The sequence below is a fragment of the Pelecanus crispus genome, chromosome 14, assembly GCF_030463565.1.
Source record: "Pelecanus crispus isolate bPelCri1 chromosome 14, bPelCri1.pri, whole genome shotgun sequence".
In the NCBI taxonomy this organism is placed as follows: domain Eukaryota; kingdom Metazoa; phylum Chordata; class Aves; order Pelecaniformes; family Pelecanidae; genus Pelecanus; species Pelecanus crispus.
In genome coordinates this window covers 18,114,065-18,136,597 of record NC_134656.1, presented here as the reverse complement: position 1 = coordinate 18,136,597, position 22,533 = coordinate 18,114,065, and the positions used below count along the sequence as shown (strand labels likewise).

The window sequence follows — 22,533 nt, the reverse complement described above, 5'->3', positions numbered from 1 at the left end:
TTGTCACTGGTTGCTGGCAATATTTAATTCATTGCTTACGTTTTGAGAATAATTCTAACAATGTAAGGACCTCTTAAACTGAGTTCAGAAGACCTCATAAGTAATTAATATTACTGTAAAGGTGGGATTATTCTATCAAGTGTATGCTCTGGTTCATTGGCTCTTAATAAAATTATTCAGTGTGCTTGGGTAATGTTTGAAATGAAGACAACCAGGAAGTTAAAATTGTCTTCCTGTGATGGAGTAACAGCTAAAAATATACCAATATTGGATTCTGTTTTGTGGTGGTGTTATTTAAATGCCTTAAACTACTGCATCTGTCAGTATTTTTAAAATCCTAACAGCTGTTCTTAAACTGACTATAATATATTTTGCTCTCTTTGTGTGCAGTAATCCTGTGGATTTGAGTAACCCAGCCATTATTAGCTCTACCCCCAAATTTCAGGAGCAGTTTCTGAATGTGAGTGGGATGACTCAAGAACTGAATCAGTACCCCTGCCTTAAACATCTGCCTCAAATATTCTTTCGTGCCATGCGTGGGATCAGCTGTTTAGTGGATGCCTTCCTAGGTAATGCTTTTGTCTTGCCTGTGGATATCTAGGAATAGTAACTAAATCATTGTTTTATTCTCTTTAAATCTGTCTTCTCCATAAATACAGCCATAACTCTTAACCATTTGCAAGTATATCCTGGAATTGATAGGGAAGGGACGTCAGGTCACTTTTAAATGACCATCTCTATACACAATAATGATACTTCAATGCATGAAGTTGTAGATGGCCTTAGTTTCAAATGCAAAACAAATACATAAATCTGAAGTCTAAAATAAAACCAGCCATATCTTCCCCAAACAAAGGTACTTTCTCTTTCTGTCTAATCAGCAATGCAAGTGTTACGCTTTTAGCATGTTGTGAGCACTGACCACTTTGTTTATAAACCTTGTGGCAACAGCTGTGTGCAGTGCCTGTTTTTGTAAGGTACTGAATTTTGACTGTCATCTTCAGATCTTTCTACTACAAATGCCAATTTCAGTTTACTATTAGTGGGCAACTAGTACTGCTGAGAAGAAAAGCTGTGTTTCTTTGTGTCTACTGGTAACTGAGTAGCTCAAATTTGACTGAAAGGTAAAGCAGATGTAAGTGCTGGCTGGTAAGTTTTGAGTAATGCTATATAGCACCTTTAATGTAAGGCATTATTCTTAGTGTGCTTCAGGCTTATTAAGAATTCTTCAGAGATAATGTGCTATTGTAAACTCTGAAGAGCTGCCTGTCTCCTACTACCTTTTTCCTTGAACTTATGCAAACAAATGTTGTCATCTGCCAGAAGCGTGAGCTGATGTGAGACTGCAGAAGACTTAAGCAGATATGTAAACTGTGTTCAGAAAAAAAAAAAATTGGCTGTGGAATTAGACTGTCAGCTTTTACATGTTGTTTGTCTTTAGAAAAACCTCAATGGTTTAGTTCTTTTAAGCAAAGCACCTCAAGATCCTCCCATCTCACTGAATTATAAGATCCTTTTTACTAGAAATATATTCTGTGTTTCTGTGAAAATATTGCAAGGAAAAGGTTTATTGGTACTGTATTCTCCACTGTAAGCAAGTTTTTGTCACTGTAGATTTCACTTTTGTAGAAATAGTTTTGTCTAAAAAGTTAAGTGATGTAAGAGCAAGTGGTCATCTTTCTTAAGCTGTGATATTGAATCTTGAAACCTGTTGTGTCTACTGTGTTCTTTCAGATGTCTTGCCACCAATTTTAAGGAATTTTAATCATTGCTTTTTATTAACACCAGATGTGAGATTTAAAATATTCAGTAGTCTGTCAAATGACACCATAATTTGTTAAAGGAGGATTGTATATAGGCAATATATGGCCTAACCTTATGAAAACAACCTTGTTGCTCTGTCAAACAAGTCAGGCAGACTTTAGAGCTGCAGTATGGGCCTCTTCAGCTAAGGCTAATGGGAGATCTCATCGCTTTCTGCCCCAAGTGCTAAAGCACATGGCTTTTATCTCGCCCTCCCCAATATCTACTTACATGATGTGTACACTTGGCAAAATCCTGCATCCTCTCTTCCAAAACAGTGTACCAAAACAATACATTTCATAGTGCATGCTCTGCCCTCTGCATGGGGTGTAACACTAATGGTTTAGCAGGACTTCGTGTTATGAAGAGTACTTGTGTGCTTTAATTAACATGGTCAAAAAAAATCCGTGTCAAATCTTCAAGCACACTGCAATTCCACACTAACTTTTCAAATGGGGTGTGAGGATGGTGGTATTCATTAAAATGGGAAGAAGTGGGGTTTCTCACTTCAGGTTTTGCAGAGGGCTGGTTACTTCTGATTCTGACTGGGAAGAGTAATTTTATACACCGCAAATGTTTCCCTGAAGCTGACTAAAGACTGATCTAAAGTCCTGCTGCTGCCAGAAAAATTATAGCTTGCTCTGCTTTCTTACCCCATCTCTTGTACTGGCGTAGTATTTGACTGTTCAGCAAGCTGATTCAGCTCACAAAACCAGCAGAAAACTGCATGGTAGACGGGTTTCATCTTCATTTAGTGAGCAAAGTTGGCTTTGAAGGGTGAGACGTTTTAGAGCCGTCTCAGAATGGAGTGTGGGAGGTATGGCTGGGAAAGAAAGGCAAAGGTGAGAGGCATCTGAATTTGGCAGCAGTGAGCTGTTAAATGGGCTTTGGCAAATGAACCTTGCCCCTCTCCCTCTGCCTGCTCCTAGAACTGGTCCTCCTGCGTGCCATTTTCCGTGTTCTTAAGGGATGGGGTTCTTCAGTGCTTTTTAATCATTTGCTTATCTAATGCAAGCAGGGGTTTCAGTTGCTTGTGCGTTTTTTTTCTGCTAATAGTAATAGGGGAAAGATGTTTTTCTTACTGCTGCTGTTTTTTGGGGCAGGGAGGAAAGCTAGTGTGTTTACAGAAGGCCCAAATGCTTACTAACTGGGCTGCTGTGTATGGGCCTGTGGAATTCTTGCTGAAAGCTTGCTTTATTTCTTGATCTACAGGCATTTCACGACCCCGGTCAGATAGCGCACCACCCACGCCAGTAAATAGGCTGAGCATGCCGCAGAACACCGCGATCAACACCACTCCGCCCCATAACCGAAGGCATCGGGCAGTGACTGTGAATAAAGCAACAATGAAAACCAGCACTGTAAGATTTCATATTCTGTATTTAAGTAGCTGACCCTTTTGGCAGTTTCCTCAGCTGGAGGAAGTAATTTCCTTGCTTCTAGGAGCTGATGTGTTCTTCTGTTCAAATAGGTAACTACTGCACATACTTCAAAAGTGCAGCACCAACCCTCCTCTACTTCTCCACTCTCTAGCCCAAACCAGACAAGTTCTGAGCCACGGCCACTACCAGCTCCTCGCAGGCCAAAGGTTAACAGCATCTTGAACCTCTTTGGATCGTGGTTATTTGATGCAGCGTTTGTTCACTGTAAACTTCACAACGGAATAAACAGGGACAGCAGCATGACTGGTAAATATTACTGAAAAATACATGTACACTTTTTTCCTTGTTTTATTGACATTTCCTACCTGCAAGATTAACATATGCATAATCAAAAAAAAAAATAAATCTGAAGTGCTGTGTTGTGGTTAACCCCTCCCAGCTGAGCCAGCACCTGTTATTAGCTGAGCAGGTGTTTGGGGGCTTAAAAATTTAAAAAAAAAAAAAATTTGTTTTACTATTAAACACTCCCTTGCTCTAACAAGCATGGCACTCCCAATTATGCTAGTGGGGAAAATTTTATTAAGTGAAGGAAATAATGTGGTAAGAGCCCACTTCCTAATTTGAAATCTGCTTGAGTATCTCTCTGAGTAATAGCAACTTTTTATAGTCACTCTGTAATGTTTGAAAAATTGTCAAACATCACTCCAGATACTGCGCAAAGTGGTACTTCTCCTTGTTTTTGGAGTGTTATGAAAACAGAAGTCCTTAAAATAGCAAGTGAAGTTGCTGCCTTTCGGTGACGGTTGCTATGTGTTTCCATATATGGCTTGATACCTTGGTTGTCTTCAGTACTTAACTGGTAGATTTATTTTGTCTCCTATGCTTTGCTCAGCTTTAGAGGTTGGATGTTTTGACACATGATAGCAGAATTGGTGCTCTGCTCAGAGAGGCTTTTTAGCAGTCTTACTCCTTTTGGTGGTAATATTCAGAAAAAAATAAACTTTCTCACTCCTTGCATTTTTCCTGTTCTTCATGTAGTATTTTGAATGTCTGCTAAAGTCTTCCAAGAGATCTATCTATCACGAGCTCGCTGGCCGAAGTAAGAAAAATAGGAGGAAGAGGTTTGTTGTAGCAAGTTGGGTTTATAGAGGGACTTGACAGCAGCAGATAAACCGATGAGCTTCCTTGTTTGTGTCACAAATGCCTGCGTGGAGGCGACGGGTTTAGGATTTAGGATCTCTTAAAGGTATTTTTGGGTATGCAGCACAAGGTTTTTGAAAGTGTTCAGTCATGGATTTCTGTGGTAGGAGGTTCAAGTCCCTCTGTAAAAGGTCCACGAGACATTGCTAGGGAAATAGCTGAGCTTAGGAAGGAGTAAGGCATAATTTGAGGTTGTGTTTGGTTGCATATGCAGCTAATGTGTTTCAGTATTTAATGCTTTTCAGATTGATTGGATCATTTTAATTTTGACGTAACCTGTATCTTGAGCAATTTTAATCAAGTGGTTAACATGGAAAAGGATGTCAGCTGAGATGCTGCTTATGCAACAGTGTCAGCTGTAAACAGAGGTGGTGTGGTTCTAGCAGAAGTACACAGTCATCCAAAATCAAAATGATTGACTCCCTTGAAGGGGTTCCAGGGCCTTCTATTCATATATGCATTGTCTTAAGTCACCTAACAGCAGTCAGAAAATTGTCATATTGCTAGCCTTACAGAGGGACTTACTACCTTCCTGAAAACTAGAAACAACTACTGGGAAATTGCTCGATTCTGTTCCTCTTCAGAGCTGTCCGTAGTGAGACCTCTTTGCGTGTCACGTGCTCTGCTGTTTGTTAGCAGCAGTGGATCTGAGAGAATTACGTTGGTGCAGACCTAGAAAACTGGCTGTGTTATGTCCTGCTTTTCTAGTGATTTGGAAGACAGGATTAACTTAGGGAATTTAGTCAAGTGTTTGCTGCCCTTCTGGAATGCCTTGAGTGTTGGTACCGCTGTGTAGGGTGCTGGTCACAGCAATGCTGTGCCAGGCTGTCGGACAAGAGCCAACTGAAGATGGACCCATACTGCTGAAGCTTTGTAGAGAGGCACCAAAGCCGGATTGCCTGATTTATCCTTTTGGATAAATCCTTTTGCTCAGCCTCTGCTTTAGGTGGGAAAATGTAGCAAGACTTGTAAAGGGCTAGGCTCCTGCAGTGTCTTGACTTGAAGCATCAGTGTCATTTAAATCAGGTTTAAGTCCAAATTGAAAAGCTTCTGTTCTGTGAGTCTAATCTCCAGGTGAAGTCTTTTCCTCCTCGAACAGTGTGAGGCAGGAGGTGCTGTGCTGGACTGATGAGGTGGGCCGGGAGGGTTGGGTGCTGTGCTCCCCCTCCGTGGCACGAGTGGGGCCCATCAGCAATTATCAGACCTGCACCTTGTGCCCCGCCACCGGCCTCTGCTCGTGCTGCCCGGTGCGGATGTGGCTCGGAGAAAGAGGGCAGCAGAGAAGGGACAGTGAGCTGCCACAATCTCTCCCCTTAGGAAAGAGGACAAAAATAAGTCTGCTGGTCACAAGACTTCTTTTTGGCTGCAGGTTGGCTATATACCTGTATATCGTGGTCCATCTGCTATCCTCCATAGCCTGGTACAGTTAACGCTTTTGACACTGGCTTGAACATCCTTTCCATGTTTGACACTCCTGTTGATAATCTTGCATTAGCTTCAGGAAGCACTGCTATTTTTATGGATGCTTTAAATATTTTATGATTGGTAAGTGTCTGCACTTAAAATCAGCTTTGCTGTGTCGTATTGTCTTCCAGTGGCCCACATGCACTACTTTCCTTTTAGGTCTGGGGCTGCAGCTGTGTAAGATCTCAACAGCTTTAAACCCTTCTACTGTTCAGTTTGTTTCAATGCCATGCAGTTAAGAATTTCTTCTCTCGTAGCTCTCTGATATGATTCTCCGCTTCATTGCTGGCTGGAGGACTGAGGTCCACTTTGAAAAAGAAAGAGGTGAAATAGCTTGATACAGATTGGTCCTTGGTCCTGCAGAGAGATCCCCTGCCCTGGGGCACCTTTCTGGAACACTGCATTTTCTTATTCCTCTTCTGTCATGTGACACATTCTCAAGGAGAACCCGTATGACATGATTTCTAAAGATACATTCGTGCGCTAGGTGCGAGTGCCTAACAAGTAACCCTGTGGATGAGCTGCAGTCTCAAGTTCTAGTTCAGAATTTAGTCTGGTTCTTTTAAGCAAACCCTGCTGATTCACATGGACTGGCATAGCACGTCATCCTTCTCCCATCTTACAACACAGGTCTTTCTGATGAGCTCGAGGAAGTAAAGAGCAGTTGATCAAGGCCGATGTGAATGAGTACCTGTCTACCCTTGCTTTTCTCCTTGTCCTGGAGCCTCACATATCTTTCTTCTTGAACTCTTTAACCTCCAGAAAGGCAGTCAAGAAAAATGACTGTGGTGGAAAAAAATGTGCAGCTTTTTGTAGGTTCTGAGCTGAAAAAATATCTGGATGGGTGGAAGGGTAACTGAGCTTGCTCTGCTTGACCCTGCTTTGTGGGGGTGGGGGGGAAGTGCTGACTATATCATCTCCAGAGGTCCCCTCCAGCCTCCGCTCTTCTCTGGTTCTGTGAATAGAACTGCTGCACCACTGTTGTTCAATTTTCTGTCATCTTAATCGGTAAACTTTTTGTACCAACCCTTGCACGATTCAGGATAATTGTATGTATTTCATGTTTGTGGTTACTGTGGCTTTGTCTCTCTCTCTTTGGGAAGAGAGAATTGTTCCCTCCCACAAGATTAGCTGGAGGCCATCTGTATACGGCTGAGTACTGGTGGAGTTTGTCACCTGGAAAGCAGTCTTCCAGTTTGCTCTTTGAGCCCCGTCCTTCAAGATAGCCTTGTGGTGGAGTTTGGATTCTGAAGCAAAACGGCAATTTTTGCCATTGTTGGTGTAATGCTTTTTTGCCTTAGGTGTCCTGTATTGGGTTTTAGTTTCCGCACGGAGACCGTGATGGTGAAGCTTTATGGCTTTGTAGCAGGCAACTAATGAACGTTACTCTGTATTGTGGCAAGAGAAGAAAAATGATCTGTTTGAAAACGCGTAGTTGGTTTGGAAGGAGCTGGATCCTGCTGGTGTAGTCTTTGGAATTAGATGGCTGCATGGTATTTATTTAGCTGTTAGTGTGGCATAAATAGCTCCTGTGATTGGTACTTGAGAACTCCTTCATAAGAAATTCGCTGTGAAGCCTTTATGAAGTTAACCCTGAATATGACAGCCCTGGGGCGTGTGTACGTGTGCCGAGCGTAATTCCCTTGGCAGGATGAGTTCCAGTTAGAGAGGCTTGGCCATACGGTGCGCGCTGCTGCTGGTCGCTGTCATCAGCAACTTGTGAGAACTGGGAGAAACTCACGAATAACTTGTGCCGGCATTTCAGCAACTGAATCTTCCAATCTGGGCTCATTCTTAATCCTTGCACCTGAAGAAGTCAGCCACAAGCCTGCCAGCCGTGTGGTTTATAGCAGCTGAAGGAGCCTCACTCCGGAGGGTTGCTGCCATCGTAGAATCACAGAACGCTTTGGGTTGGAAGCTATCGCCCAGGTGCTGTTGGCAGCGGGGGAGTCTTGAGGTATCGTTTCACCCTCATCTCTTCTGGCCCTACTGTCATTAATAGTAATGCCCCACAGAATGGCTCTGGGGGTCTAGGAGCAAACCGTAAGAAGCCCTGATTAGGGACATCTTGGGCGTTGCTGGCTTGGCCACAGGTCTTGATCTGACCCTGCACGTTCAAAGCAGCAGCTCTTACGAGGTGGTGGCGTTCTCTCCCGGTGCCCCGCTACTGGTGTCTGTCTTCTCCTCCTTCTCTGGAGATTGTTTCTGAGATGTTGATGTTTCTGGTAGCGTTCTGCCTTTTGGTTTTGCTTTGGAAATTATTGATTGGGCTGGTGGCCAGGGGAGGCATGCCCAGGTGTGCTGGCTGCTGTTAAGGGTTGTTAGCAGCTTGGGTTAGGGAGGACGGAGCTGTGATACGGTCGGGAGCTCCCGGCTCGGAAGCAGGGGTATCGCTGCGAGGAGCCTGCAGGTAAGTTACCCGCTCCCTACAAGACGCGCCCCAAGTCACAGAAGCCGTAGGACAGCCTGGCGTAGGCTCCTTACGCAGCGCAACGTAGGGAATGTACGTGAGCTGGGAAGGGTTAATACATCCACTTAAAGAACTGATGTACGTTGATATGAACAGCTCTAAATCTTATTAGTATTTTGTAACTTTTTGTTCATTGTTTTGCATGGTACTTTCAAAACCATAATTTTGGACCTGAATGCCAATTTTCTGTGTGTTTAACGAGCTTGCTATATCATAAAGCTTTTAATCTATTTTTTAAAAAAGCTAAAAGCTTCTTAACTTATATTACGATTTCACCATCTTAAAAGTATTTTATAACTACTGCTGTCCTTTGATTTGTTTCCATTTTATTTCTATTATCTTGCAGCATCTTTTATCCAAATTCTTCTTTCTTATAAATCTTGTAAGTAGGAACCAGTAGCTTTTCCTTAATTGCGGTCATGCTTTTCTTTTTCCATAACCCCATATTTTATTTGTAAATTCATTCTCATTGTCTCTTGTAGCTTTTGCACTTTTACTTGAAAAAGACAAGTAATTTTTTTGTGTGTGTTTTTGAATGGGGAGGATTGTTGGCAAAAGCAAATTAATCTGCCTGAATCAGTCCCATCTTTTCTGTACTTTAGTCTGTGATCATGTCATGAGTTTCAGGACTTTGCACTAACCATGTTTTTTTTACTTAAAGCTTATTTTACAGACCTAGTGTTTGATTTGTATGCATTGTGCATGTAGTGTTTTTTTCCAACTACAATATATTGCTGGATAGCTTATTTAGGACAAAAAATGGCTCATGGGAAGATGCATAAAGATTTGTGCTTATTTGCTACTTATGTCATGAAAATTTGTAAGGTAACAGTAGGTTAAACCACAAATTTAAAGACAAAAAATTAAAAGTAGATATTTGTCATTAGGATGTTTCCTTTAAAAAATAAAATTTAAAAAAAAAACCCAACCCTATCTGTAAATTAACAAGTATTCCAACTGTCGAAGTGTTAATGAACCTTCGTTTGCAAGATTGATTGTGAACCTGATGTTCCCCAGCGTCCCAGGCTTGAGATAGAGGAAGTTCTCTGCTACTGGTGGAACTACATTGGCATGATTCTGTTAGGAGCACACGTTATCTGCCGCTTGGTTTTTTAGCTTATAAAAGTTTTGAAAATCAATATAGTCTTAGCTAAAAATAAGAAGGAACGTGCTCTTTCTGCTGTTAGTAATCAGAGTGAAGTTGTCCAAGAAAAAAAACAAAAAAAAGGAAAAATGGTGGGGGGGGGAATTGCACTGAGAGCAATATATCTTTTTTTGGTTGCCACCCTGGAAGGAAGGATGAAGGCAGCAAGGCGAGCAGCCTCCTGCATCGTATGCGCGTGATACTGATGTGTGAAAGGGGGGCCAGGAATCTCTCTAGGAAGACGTGGGTTCAGCTGGCCGAGCCGTCCCGCAGAGGGAGCAGAGAGCTCGGCAGCACCGCGTCCCCTTTGGGTGGCAGCAGGCTCCCGAGAGACTCTCGGAGCGTGCTGGGGACGGGGCAGTAGCCGAGGGCCAGCCGCCGTGGTAGCTGCTGTGGAGGCTGGCTGTCCCCAGATTTGTTTGGCAATTTCAGTATTCGTGTGAGGAGAGAGGGACCAACTCAGGAGAGCGGGTTTCAGCAAATTTCTCTTTCTGATATGGGTCCTTAGAATTTTTGGATTATTTTTAATAAGTATGTTTATACAACAGAATTGGATCAAAGCAGCTTGGTGTTCAGAGCAGCGTAAGAGATTAGTTGGCCAGTTGAAAATTAAGCGCTTGCTTGGAAGTCACAGTAATGGCACCGTCTAAACGTATTTTGGTATTTTAAGGCAGCGAGGCAAGGTGGTACTTCATTTTTCTGGAGATGGGAACTAAGTGAGGGAAGATCCTTGTCCTCCGGAGAGGGTAGGAAGCTAATATCGGATATAAGCAGACTCTTCCCAGCAGGAAGTTGAGACAGGCTCTAGAGTATGAAGGTCAGTTGTTGTCATCCTTATAAAGGAAAAAAGTTAGTTCCACCCACAAATACTTTCTAAACAGAGGCACTGACTCAAACATAGTGAACTAACAGCTTCATGATGACTACTAAATTTGACTTGATCTTTGTGTCCAGGATCCCATGAGCCTGTTACATACGTTAACAAAAGCGGTGAAACTCTGTTTTTTCTCTTCCCAGCTATAGCAACTCAAGCTAGCATGGAGTTTCGCCGGAAGGGATCGCAAATGTCCACAGACACAATGGCTTCCAACCCCATGTTCGATGCGAGTGAATTCCCAGACAACTATGAAGCAGGAAGGGCAGAGGCATGCGGGACACTGTGTAGGATATTTTGTAGCAAGAAGACTGGGGAGGAAATATTACCAGCTTACCTATCCCGGTACTAACCTATCTTCCAGTTGCTTTATTGGTATAACTTTATGCTGCAAATTAATTCGTAGTGAATAGCATTCAGTTACTGTCTGAATCCTGTGTTGCCAGATCAAAAAACCTGGTTAGCCTTCAGATGCTGTAGGTGGGGATCCCTGGCTAAACCCAATGGTGATTTCCTTTTGTCTTGTCGTGATGCTGGTTTTCATTGGATTTTCTTCAACTTCCAGTCCCTTGAAGTGCCTCCCAGCTGGCAGGGACACTGTCTTTTTGATACTCGCTTGCCCTTTGTATTCTTGGTTTTTCTATCTGAGCATGTTCATTGACAAATTAAAAAAAAAAAAGTGTGCAAACATGAGACCTTGTACACTTTATTAGACCGTGAAGGGTCGTACATTGTCAAACACCACAACACTGGGATGGAATGTGTTTGTGGTTTATTTTCCTTTAAATATAGAAATGCTCTAATATTCCATTATTTAAAACAGTTGTGTTCTGAACTACCTCTGTTTTAGTTTTGTTTCTAATAAAATAAGGCAATCTTGCCTATCATAGTGTACCTTTTTTCCAAATTTTTGTTAAAAAGTGAAATAGCAAAGGCTAGAGGCAGAGAATCAACTTTAAATCATGACTCTCCCAAACTGTTCAGGCACATTTGTCCCACATGGCATCAAAACTTCCTGGAAGACTGAACCATTTTATTTCTTGCATGTTGCAGTGTTTTGCGTATAGATAGTCCGTGTTTCTTTTACACAGTCAGTGAGATTCCTCTGTTTGCAAGCCTTTAAAAAAAAAAAAAAAAAAAATTGGGCAGGGGGGAAGATATAAGTATTCTCTAACAAGAAACTGCAAAAGAAACTAAGTGCTTTAGGATGATGGCCAGCCAGGTTCCTGCCCCCCTGCTTTGTCATTTGAACTGGTTACGATGGATACGTTTGGTCTCATTTTTCCAAAGTGCTGATCAGTGTGTCCTGTCCTTTTCCCCCCAAAAAAAGATTTTGCAGTGTTTTTCTTGTGTTGAGGAGTTAAAATCAAGGTCTCGCCCCATCCTTACGTGGGAGGGCGCGTGACCCAAGCGCTTTGGTAGATGTTGGGCTGCTTGCAGTTCCCAGTCCATGTGTTGAAACCTCCGACTCTGCAATAACTCCGCTGCACTGGCTTTTCACATGGAATACATGTGATTTCTGAGGGGGTTTTGTTAAGCTGGTTGGGTGTGTTTGCCCGTGCTAAAGTAACTTGGGGGAATGCTCACGGAAACATTTCCTAGCTCTGGTTTTCCAGCTTACTCTGTTTTATACAGAAAAGATCAAGTAGTGGCTGCACATTCTTGTTCATGTGGGATGCTGATGCTTTTTATGTGCAAATAATTTAATCTTATCTTTCTTTGTCAGATTTTACATGCTTTTAATTCAGGGTTTGCAGATAGCGGATTTCGTTTGCCACCCCGTTCTTGCCAGTGTTATTTTAAACTCCCCTCCTTTGTTCTGCTGTGACCTGAAAGGGATTGATGTCGTGGTTCCTTATTTCATTTCGGCTCTTGAAACTATTTTACCTGACAGGTAAATTGCTATTTCCATAAAAATAGAATCAGAAATGTGGGGAGGTGTTTATCTTCTGGGGCTTCTATCATTCCTGAGTAGTTTTCACTGAAGGAATCCTGTAATGTGGGCACCATGCTGTGTATGTATTTGATAGTGATAACAGCAGCACTTCATAAGCTCTAATTTTTAATTTTATTTAATGCAATTTTCTTTAAAGCAATGGTAATGCTTACTTTAAATGAAATACGCGAGTTGTGTTATCTACATATTCACTGGAAAGCGGTATCTGTAAGAATAGGGAAAAAGAGTGATTTAGCTCAAATATATTGAAAGCCCACTGATTCTTAAGTAAAATTTCACAGGATATTTATTAGTGGCTGTTGCTGCAGAGAATTCATTAAGAGAGTAACCTTACACATCATTAAATAGAAAAATTGATAATTTAGGCTGGTGAAATTGGAGTAGGTTCTTAAACCAGAGGACATAACCTCACTTGTCAGAGCTTTATAGATTTCTGGATGTTTTGCGAAGTAATTTAAGGCACTTAATACTACTTTGTGCATGTCTTCTTCAACATGTAGCTTATGTCTTGGTACTGCATTTCATTTTGAAGTTATGCATAAAATATTATTTATCTTCTGGGCTTAACTGGGCCACAGCTCCTTTTGGATAGGTTTTATAAGTAGAAGAATTTGCTGATGGCTACTGACAGAAGTTGATCTATTTGCTAAGCAGCTTGTGTTTTGCGCAATATGCGCATGAGCATATTCTGCGGGTCTCTGATAATCCCGGGTGGGTTTGAGTTGTAATAAGCCAGCAGAGGCTCGTGACTGAAACTGCCTGCTTTGAAGATGCAGTATATGAATAATCTTTCACCAGCTCATTGCTTTTATGTGGGGTACGGAATCCTTAGCAAGTGATGGTTCCTGCGTGAATCCATTGTGTTATTGCTGCTGCTTTAAAAAAAAAAAAAAATTCTAAGCCTAGAAAGAAACAGCTACGTTGTATACTGCAAATTATTTAAGACCACTGGGTGGCTGTATGTTTAATTTTAACTTAATTAAATTTGGCTCCAAATTCCTGTGAAAAGTTGATTAACTGTATGATGCTTTGATTTGCAGAGAACTCTCAAAGTTTAAAATCTATGTAAACCCCACAGAGCTAAGAAGAGCTTCAATTAACATCTTGCTGTCTCTGTTGCCTCTCCCTCATCACTTTGGAACCATAAAGTCTGAGGTAGTAAACTTAGCACTTTGTTTTGCATTTCCATTTTTGTTTTCCTGGTTGTTTTGGAGTGGGATTTGGATGACTTGCGGGTTTTATTTGGTGTTCTATATTTAGCACTGAAACTCTTATAGCAAGTGTGTAACGGTAAGACTGTATTAAAAGTTGTCAGTAGCAATGTGTGCTGTGGATATTGACCTTTGAAACCAATACCATGCTGGTCTGATCTCTAATTGATACTGAAATAAATGTATTTTTCCTTCAGGTTGTCCTGGAAGGGAAATTCAGCAATGATGACAGCTCAACATATGATAAGCCAGTGACCTTCCTTTCCTTGAAGCTGAGGCTTGTGAATATCCTTATAGGAGCTTTGCAAACAGAAACAGATCCCAACAACACTCAAATGATACTAGGTTATTTCAACTTTTTTATTTATTAACTGTGTTATAGAAGTGTCTGTCTTAATCTGTCCCGGAATTATATGGTTTATTAGTTATGTGTTGCTTTGCAAGAAAAAAGATGAAATTCCTGGCAGGTTGTCATCTGTATAATCTCCCTCATATGATGAAAACTTCTTGCAAAGCCTCACATTTTTGTTAATCTCTCTCTTTTTACAAATGTGTAATAGTACTTGAAAAATAGAGGCAGAATTAAAGCACATTGTAGCAGGAAAAGTCAGTCATAACTAGGAATGGAAATAGGAAAAAATGTTGTTTTAATTTTGGGAAGGATTCTTGAGTAACGGGTTACAGGGAACACTTTAGTTTTTGGCATGATTGAGCCTAGAAACAAATTGAAGTGCTAGGTGACTGGTGGTCCGGCACTGGCAGAATACAGATGAGATTTGTTTAGCACTGTGTAAATTCTCAGGCAAAAGCTTTGGAATAGAGTCTGGAGGTGCATCGTAGTTTGGCAACAAGCTAACAGTAATGAGCGTATTAACATTATTCTGAGTGCTCAGAAAGTAAGTAGAAGCTGAAAACTTGAATAGTGCATAATCCATCAAGCTAAATACGTTTTCAGACCAGTAAAAAATGTACTTGCCTTTTGTTCTCTCCTCCCTTATTTTTCTCTCTTTATTTAGAAGTGCCTTTTCCCACATTATGGTGCTCTTGTCCTTCAGTAATTACAGTACCACTTTCTTTTGGCTGTTTAAAAAGGGAACAGACTTGTGCTGCGGTGGGAGGCATCTGCCTACCTGATGAATAGGGGAGGGAAAGAAAATGGCATGAGCAGTGAAGTGAAGGGAAACGAATCCAGTCTGCAAAGACTTCCAGAAAGTTTTCTTGCAGTGGTTGAGATAGTTCTTTACTGTTGGAAGACTAGAGGAGAATGATTTGAAAGAATGATTTGCAACCACTGCTGGTGAAGGGATGAGGATATTTATGGTTTCAAAGCGATTTCCAGCTGAGAGCCACAGAGCATCGGTGCACAGGGGCTGCACCACCTTGGGAACCGTGGGGTGATGCCCTGTTAAATCCCACCCACGTGCTCCTGTACGCCTCTGCTGCGAGTTGGTGCTTGCATCCCGCTGGATAGATGCTCTGCCTCCAATGGTTTCCATTACTGTTTCCGTGATAGTCCGTACCAGTCCATCTCCCCTGTATTCCTGTTGTTAAACTCGTGTTTCTGTATGCAAAGTTATTTCCTGATGGCTTTGGTTGGAGAGGATTCGTGAATCTCTAGTTTAGCCAGGCATTCTCGCACGTGCCACAGCTTCTCAACAAAACTGGTGTTTGTTTCCAGCTGCTCACTAGATTTTTGACAGTGAGCGGTGCATTTCCCTTCATATAGCAAACGGTGTTTCCCTAAACACTTATTGCTGGGGGCGGGGCAGAAAATTAAAATTGATGCCACTGAGTGTGTCAGTGTCAGCCTGTGACAGGTCTGTGTCCTTACTGCTCCTTGCCTCGTCGCCTGGGGGTGATGCTGCCAAGCAGATAGAGGCTGTTCACACTAGTTGACCTAAGGCACCCTGAATGCATCAGCAATTTTAATTTTAAAAGTATTAGACTTGTATGTAGTTCTCTCTCCCAAGACAGAAGAGGTAACTACCTGCTGGCTAGTTTGGATGCAGTAGGGTTGGCTGCCCCTGCACTTAAGAGCTTCAGCTTTTTCAATACAATATTTTGTGCACTGATGGAAAACAAAGCAGAGAAGGTGAGAGGCTGGGGATGTATCCCACCTCAGATTGTTTTGTGGGGCAGGGGCAGAAATGTCTTTATAAAAATAAAACTCCTTGTGTTATGGTGGTTTGGGGGTTCATTTCACTGGTCGCAGGTCAGTATGAGAACCAGCGTGGTCCCTTGCGCTCATGTCTTAAGGGTTGCTGAATGGACCGGGCATTATTCACTCTATCTTCCAGCAGGTTGCTGTCTGTGCTGCTAGCTCATTAAGACTTGAAAACATGTTTTTGTTTGCCAGTCACCAGCTGCCTTTTGGCTCCCAATGGCCAAACTGGGGATGGGGGCCTCTTTGTGCCAGGCAAGAACATGGCCAAGGCCAGCACTGTGTAACCCTTGAGGTGGCTTTGGACTACACAGCTCATTTTAGCGTGCTCTGTTATCTAACAAATATTGTTATTTTATTCACAGAATCAGTAGATATCCTTAAATGTAACCTGAGTTTTAAAATGAGCACAATCTGATGGGAGACGAGGAACGATTCCAGCCCTTCTGTGAAACCAAAACTGAACTGAGGAATTTGAAAAACCTACGTTCAAAGCATTTTTAAAATAGCTGAGAGCGCTCTATCTCAGCTCTCATCTGCTTCAGATGGCTAAGCCTGAAGCAAATCCTGTGTTTTATAAAACTCTGTATAAGAATTTTTATAAAACAGGATGGTGATCCTCTATGTTAGACCTTCAGTGCTTCTTTGTAAATTTTAGCAGTGAATATTCTACTGCGGTCTTTAGTTACCTTCTTATATCTGATTCTTCAGGTGCAATGTTAAATATTGTTCAAGATTCAGCACTGTTAGAAGCCATTGGCTGTCAGATGGAAACGGTAAGTGTTTTTTGTTTATGAAGTTACCACTTCAGAAAGAATGCTTTACTCATTTTATCTGCTGTCGCAAGGTGCTCAGTTAGCGTCTTGAGGTTTGATCATCTTTTCTCTCCATTGTATCCGAGAGCATCCTGTGATATAGGGAACTCTACTCAGAAAAGTCTTCTCATTGCTCAAAACTGACTTTCAATTTGCAGAATGGTGGTGAAAATAACCTCTTCAAAAGCCACAGTCGTACTAACAGTGGCATTAGCACTGCAAGTGGAGGCAGTACGGAGCCCACCACACCAGATAGTGAGCGACCAGCACAAGCCCTTCTGAGGGATTATGGTAAGGATAGCTCTTTGGGAAAAAAAACCTCTGTCATTATATGGCAGGGTGATGGTTTTTGTGTGGTTTTTCTGTTCCTAATTCTGGCTAATACATTAATGTGCATGGGTGTTTTGAACCCAGGGTGGATAGCCCGACTGTTCATTGTGCGTTTGTGCTCATATGTGCCCTTTAGTTGGTTGGTTTTTAATCCTACTAAGGCACTCTGAACATTTTAAACATAAGAATGTAAAAGCTTATGAAAAAGGTGTTTGCAAACTGTTTTACTTCAGCATGTGTTTTCAAGACGCTTAGTTTTCATGAACAGTAATGGGATAAATGTACACCAAGTGTAAATTCGTTGCTTCATTCATCTTGGTAGCATTCCAAATGCTTTCCTGACTTTTGCAGCACCTTTTCTTAAACTGTATTTAAAGAGTGTTTGGGGGAACTCCTGTTTTTATAGAGCAAGTAAGCAGAATGCTTGCAATGTGTCATTTGTTATAACAAGAGAATTTCTTAATTAACATTAATTTGCTGTGTCTTGTACCATGCATTTTTGAATCTTTGTAATAAAGTCCATGTTCTACTGAATCTGTGTGTAGTAAGCTGGGTGAATGTCGAGATCCTGAAATTTAACTGGGTCCTTTGGTCGTCTTCAGTTTAGCTGATGTTGACCAAATAAATGTGAGAGCAGATCACCTTTATTATATTGTAGCCTAGGTTGACAACTCTGTTCTCACCAACCAAAAGTGTTCTTTTCCTCTAGTCCTATAATTAGGGAGAGGAAGAAGATTAGCAGGAAAGACTTTAGTATATTCTAGGGATTCATATAAACATGGTGCTTTCCCTACAAGATTTGTGTCTTTGAAATTATTGAAGTGCTAGTTTTCAGCACACCATTTGAATCTTGCGTTTAATTCATATGGGTTTTCATGGACAAGTCCTTGTAAAAATATCCCTTTGTAAGGTTAAAAAAAAATCTTTAAAATATTTGACTCATTGAGTCTTAAATCTGTGACATAACTTGAAAGATATTTTTGTAATATATTCATTTTATTGGATTTTTTTAATTTCCTATGCACAGAAGGTAAGGGTGTATGAAATATATAAAAAGAATTTGATGCTGATTGCTTCAAACAAGAGAAAATGGAAAACAATATGGTCTGTTTTTACTGGGATTATCCAAAATGTCTTTTTTAAAATATTTTTAAAAAAAAAATTGAGATAAGCTAGTCTGAATGTATTTCTATAATGTCTGGTGGTGTATATATAAGGGAGTTAGCCTGTGCAAAAGTGACCAACCCAATTTCTAGATTCTGGGTTGCGTGTATTTTATGTGTGTATTGTGGCTGCTTTGGCTTGTGCCTGTGCTTTGCTTATTGTCACTAACGCTTAGTTATTTTCCCTCCCTGTGGTATGTGGTATTGGGGTTATATCCTAGCTCTTAACACAGATACCGCTGCTGGACTACTGATACGCAGCATTCACCTGGTAACCCAAAGGCTCAACTCGCAGTGGCGGCAGGACATGAGTATCTCTCTGGCTGCGCTGGAGCTTCTGTCTGGGCTGGCAAAGGTGAGAGGTGAAGTTCCCTGTGCCCTGGCCTCTCCTCAAAGGGTGACTGTAGTCTTCCTCAGGTGAAAGTCATGCCGCCAAACAGATGTCCGAGTTTGTCAGCAAATGTTGCATTTGGACAGGAGAAAAAACAGCGCTCCTTTTGTACTTCATCTTCTCCAAACGTAAATGTTCTGTGGCGCAAATGATGCGTGCCCTGTAAATGCCTGCTGGCTGGAGGTGAAGCTCGGGGCGGCTTGTTGGGGTACACCAAGCTCGGGGCGGTTGTTGGGGTACACGAAGCTCGCGGTGCCTTGTTCAGGTACACGTGGCTCTGCTTACGATTCTGGCTGGCTTTGAGCTAGCTGGATGCCTGACCTTTCTCATGGATTCCTGTGTGTGTCTGGTTTTGGTTTTAGGTGTTTTGGGGCGGGGGGTGTGTGTTGGTTTGTTGGTTTGTTTTTTTTTTTTACACTACGGGGGATGCACCTGCCATATTAGGTTTCACAGTCGAGGAAAAACTTGCCACTAAGCTTCCAGTGGAAGTGTAGGGGCTTGCACCCTCAGTTTTCAACCCCGCTGTGACCCATTTATCATTGCTTTGCTTGGTTGGGCGGCCAGTCTGCCTGTTCACTGCGTAACCAGACTTAGAAACAAGGGGGTTTGTTGCTGTTAGTTGGCAGATTGCAAATATGCCAGAGTATTAAACAACTTAATTGTCCTTTTTGTAAGTGTTGCACCCGATTTTCCCCTTACATCTCACCTTGGAAGTAGTTTTCTGAGCTTAGAAAATGATAATGTATTTCTAATACGAAGGTGTCACCTTCTTCAGAGATTTATCTACACACAGTTCCTTGATTCAACAGCAAATAACTGAACTAAAGCTTCTGGGGGGGCTTTTTTTCTTGAGAAGTAAAATGCCCTTTTCTGCTTGAGGGCTCTTGTCCCCACGCTGGACTTCATGACATTTTTTAAGAAATAGGCCAGTGTATCTACAGCAGCCACCATGACCTGGCGCGACAGTTCAGCATTTCCTATCATATTCCCCCAGGAACTCAACAGATCTCTTTGAAATACGCATGTCTCTGGCATTTTTTTAGAGCGTGGAGTCAGCACTGAGCCATGTTGGACGGGATGCTGATTTTATTACTGCAGCAGCATGAGCTGAAGGATGCATTTGAAAATGTTCTGCAGTGAATTAATGTGTGGTTATTGGGTCTTATAGAGCATCATACAGAACCAGGGGTTCCTGCAGCTTGTGTAGTTAAGCCAGTTTGGTTTTTTTTTTCTTGGCTTGCAATGAGATGGGAATGTGAAAATATACTATCTTTTCAAATGCCTACCCAGGTTAATATTAAATATTAAATATTCTCATGCGACTGAAGTAATTCTTCCTCTCTGGTACCTTGGATATCTTTCCCCTTCGTAACAAAGAGGGTAGAAAGAGATCACCTCTTACTGCAGAACTTGAGAGTGGAGAGCCAGTTCTGCTTGTGCCTTTGGAGGTGACAATTCCCAAAGCCCTTCTCAGGTCAGAGGCTGCCCTGTCTTGTGTCTGTTCAGCACCAGGTTATTAGTGGGACTTAGTAAACTCAAAAATCCTGTTTCCTGCAAGAGTGCTGGTTCACCAATATGCTTTTCATAAGCGCGTCTTAAGGGGACTCTATTTGCTGTAGATCTTAAGCTTCTGAAGGAGATGCTGCCTTCATCCTAGGGCTCTGAATTGTCACCCCTCGCTGCGTGGAGTACAGCTGCCTGGCTCCGGTGTTGTCATCAGCGAGACCGTCCACTTCCCCACTTGGATAAGCATGCACCTCAATGAGTAAAGCTTTATATGGCGCGGTCAGATGCTACAGAGTAGGAAAATCCCAGCTTGAACTGGTTGTTCCTGGGCCAGGTCACAGGTTGGGAAGAAAAGAGAAGAGAAATTCAGTTCTTTAGTTTTATAATGTAGATCTTCATGCTTCGGCGTACTCGGTGTACATGCCTCTTGGCTAGCCCTCCAGTCTGGAGTTGGGAGAGAAGCTGAAGGGGTTTGAAATGAGTTTTGGGAGAGGGTTATGGGTTTTTTTTGTAAATCTGCTTGTCTGAGGGTGAGTTTTCTGTTCCTTTTTCACTGGTGAAAGTTACTGTGCTGACAAAATATGCCTAGTGGAAAGTTATGTGAGCAGAATGAAGCCCTGCGGAAGGGAGACTTGGCAGTGAGTGAGTTCTCGGAGATAGGGAGACTTGGCAGTGAGTGAGTTCTCGGAGATACAGAATGGGTTACTATAGCTGAAGGGGAGAGGTATTTGCTAAAAATAAGTTTCAAATGCTAATTTATTCAGCTTGCAATTAGTTTCTTATCAAACCATATTGGTACCGCTTTTGCTCTTGGAAACCAAGCCATGCAGTGTGGTGACACCTCAGTGCAGCATTTCTTTCCTTTATGTTTCAATATCCATCACTTAAATATTTTTATCCACAACTTTTAAGCTGTAATCACAAAAGAGCTCAACTGCTTATTCCTATTTCTTAAAACTGCATTTAAAAAATGCTTTTAAAAACTACTTCTTCTCCAGGAGCTTTTTGTGGAGGAATTCTCATCCTCTCCTGCTTGCTTTACACAGGTGAAAGTGGTAGTTGATTCCTCGGATCGGAAGAGAGCTATTAGTTCAGTGTGCAGCTACATAGTGTACCAGTGCAGCCGCCCAGCCCCGCTCCACTCCCGCGACCTTCACTCCATGATAGTTGCAGCTTTCCAGTGCCTCTGTGTTTGGCTCACTGAGCACCCTGACATGCTGGATGAGAAGGTGAGAGTCTCTGGTGTACATATTTTGAGTACTCCAAATTATAATGCCTTTCGTGCCTGACCTATCTGTTCTTGATACTTTAAAATAATTAAAATAATGTGGTTTTCTTAGTTTTCAAAAGTATACTGGGAATTTCAGAACTAGTTTCCATGCAAAATAGTTTTGACTTTTGATTTCTGCTCTTTATTCACCAAGAATGGTTTTGGCTTTAAAACTACCTGTCATATTTCTAAGAATGTCTTGATCTTTCTTCTCGCTTTGAAACTGGAAAAAGAGAAAAGAAAAGAAAACCTGAAAAACAGAAACTGAAAAGAGCAATATGGGAATTTATGGTGTACATACAGCATAGCTATCTGCTGCAGGTGAACTTCACTAAAAGCCATGTCTCTTCTCATTTCTACCTAAAGCATCTTCTAGACTTAACAAAATTCCTTTGATGCTAATATTTTGATAACCATAGTTTGTTTCACCAAGAAACCAGTTTTCTAGAAACTGAGCAAGACTCAATCCGAGATGGAATTTGCTTGGGAAGCTTGAAAAGAGCAGGAAATGAAAGACGCGTGTTTCCAACAGCCTTCTGTCCTGCTTTTTTTTTTTTTTTTTTTTTTTTAAAAAAAAGAGTGCATATTTTCATTGTTGGTCTCCTTGCAGAGACAGCTTGGTGATCTTTCTATATTTTATATATAATGTATATTAATATGTATTATATAATATTTTCATGTAGCTCTATATAGAACATATATATCTTTATATTTTATTCATATAGTCTATATCAAATATAAAAATATGTATATAAAAAGATGAAAATTGAAAACCCACAAGCAGGACTTCAGATAAAGATGTTTTCTGCATGCACTGTGGGATACTGGCATGGCAGTAGGTGACTGGGACAGGATGGATTCCCTGGATGTGGCACAGCATGGGTTTATTCAGTTGCATAATGCTTTATTTCCTTTCATTAGGTTCTTTTTTAATTATCTCTGCATATGGAGGTAGTGTTACATACTGTGTGTAGTATATACTGGACACTTAGCTCACTCCTGGGTCGTCATAGTCAGATGGGAACCTTTCATTGCATTTGCAAGTATTAGAATTGCAATTTTCCAGGTGCCTTACCTTGTATTTGCTTTGAATTTCGCCTGCTATTTTACTCTCCAACACTGTAAACTCCTTCTGTAATTCTTCATGGTCAGTCTTTGAATCTTGACGCTGATTAGTTTTGCTCTGTCAGAAAACTTTAATCTTCCTCTTCACCTCTTCATGGATATTATGAATATAAGGAAGGACACGGGCTAAGGCATAGAACCTGCCTGGTCTCTGATGGTAAAAACTGAACACTTACTTGCGTTCAGATTTTAGCCATTTATTTATTTATGAGAACACTTTCCTTGTTATTCTATAGCTCAGACCATGAGATCTGGACCTTTGTAGCA

General features: G+C 41.5%; 1 protein-coding gene across 3 annotated transcripts in view; it reads left to right on the top strand.

The window, feature by feature from the left end:
• Positions 1-22,533, top strand: part of RALGAPB (Ral GTPase activating protein non-catalytic subunit beta) — a 62,182-nt gene that overhangs the window by 15,925 nt on the left and 23,724 nt on the right. For 2 of the 3 annotated variants that reach the window (XM_075720945.1, XM_075720944.1), the window contains exons 7-17: positions 391-569; positions 3,016-3,164; positions 3,275-3,491; positions 10,481-10,682; positions 12,064-12,231; positions 13,335-13,449; positions 13,703-13,850; positions 16,378-16,442; positions 16,640-16,772; positions 18,196-18,329; positions 20,918-21,100. In XM_075720945.1, coding sequence (XP_075577060.1) covers positions 391-569; positions 3,016-3,164; positions 3,275-3,491; positions 10,481-10,682; positions 12,064-12,231; positions 13,335-13,449; positions 13,703-13,850; positions 16,378-16,442; positions 16,640-16,772; positions 18,196-18,329; positions 20,918-21,100 — 1,693 coding nt within the window. The remainder of the gene's footprint in view (positions 1-390; positions 570-3,015; positions 3,165-3,274; positions 3,492-10,480; positions 10,683-12,063; positions 12,232-13,334; positions 13,450-13,702; positions 13,851-16,377; positions 16,443-16,639; positions 16,773-18,195; positions 18,330-20,917; positions 21,101-22,533) is intronic. The other variant, XM_075720947.1, reaches the window with a different exon arrangement.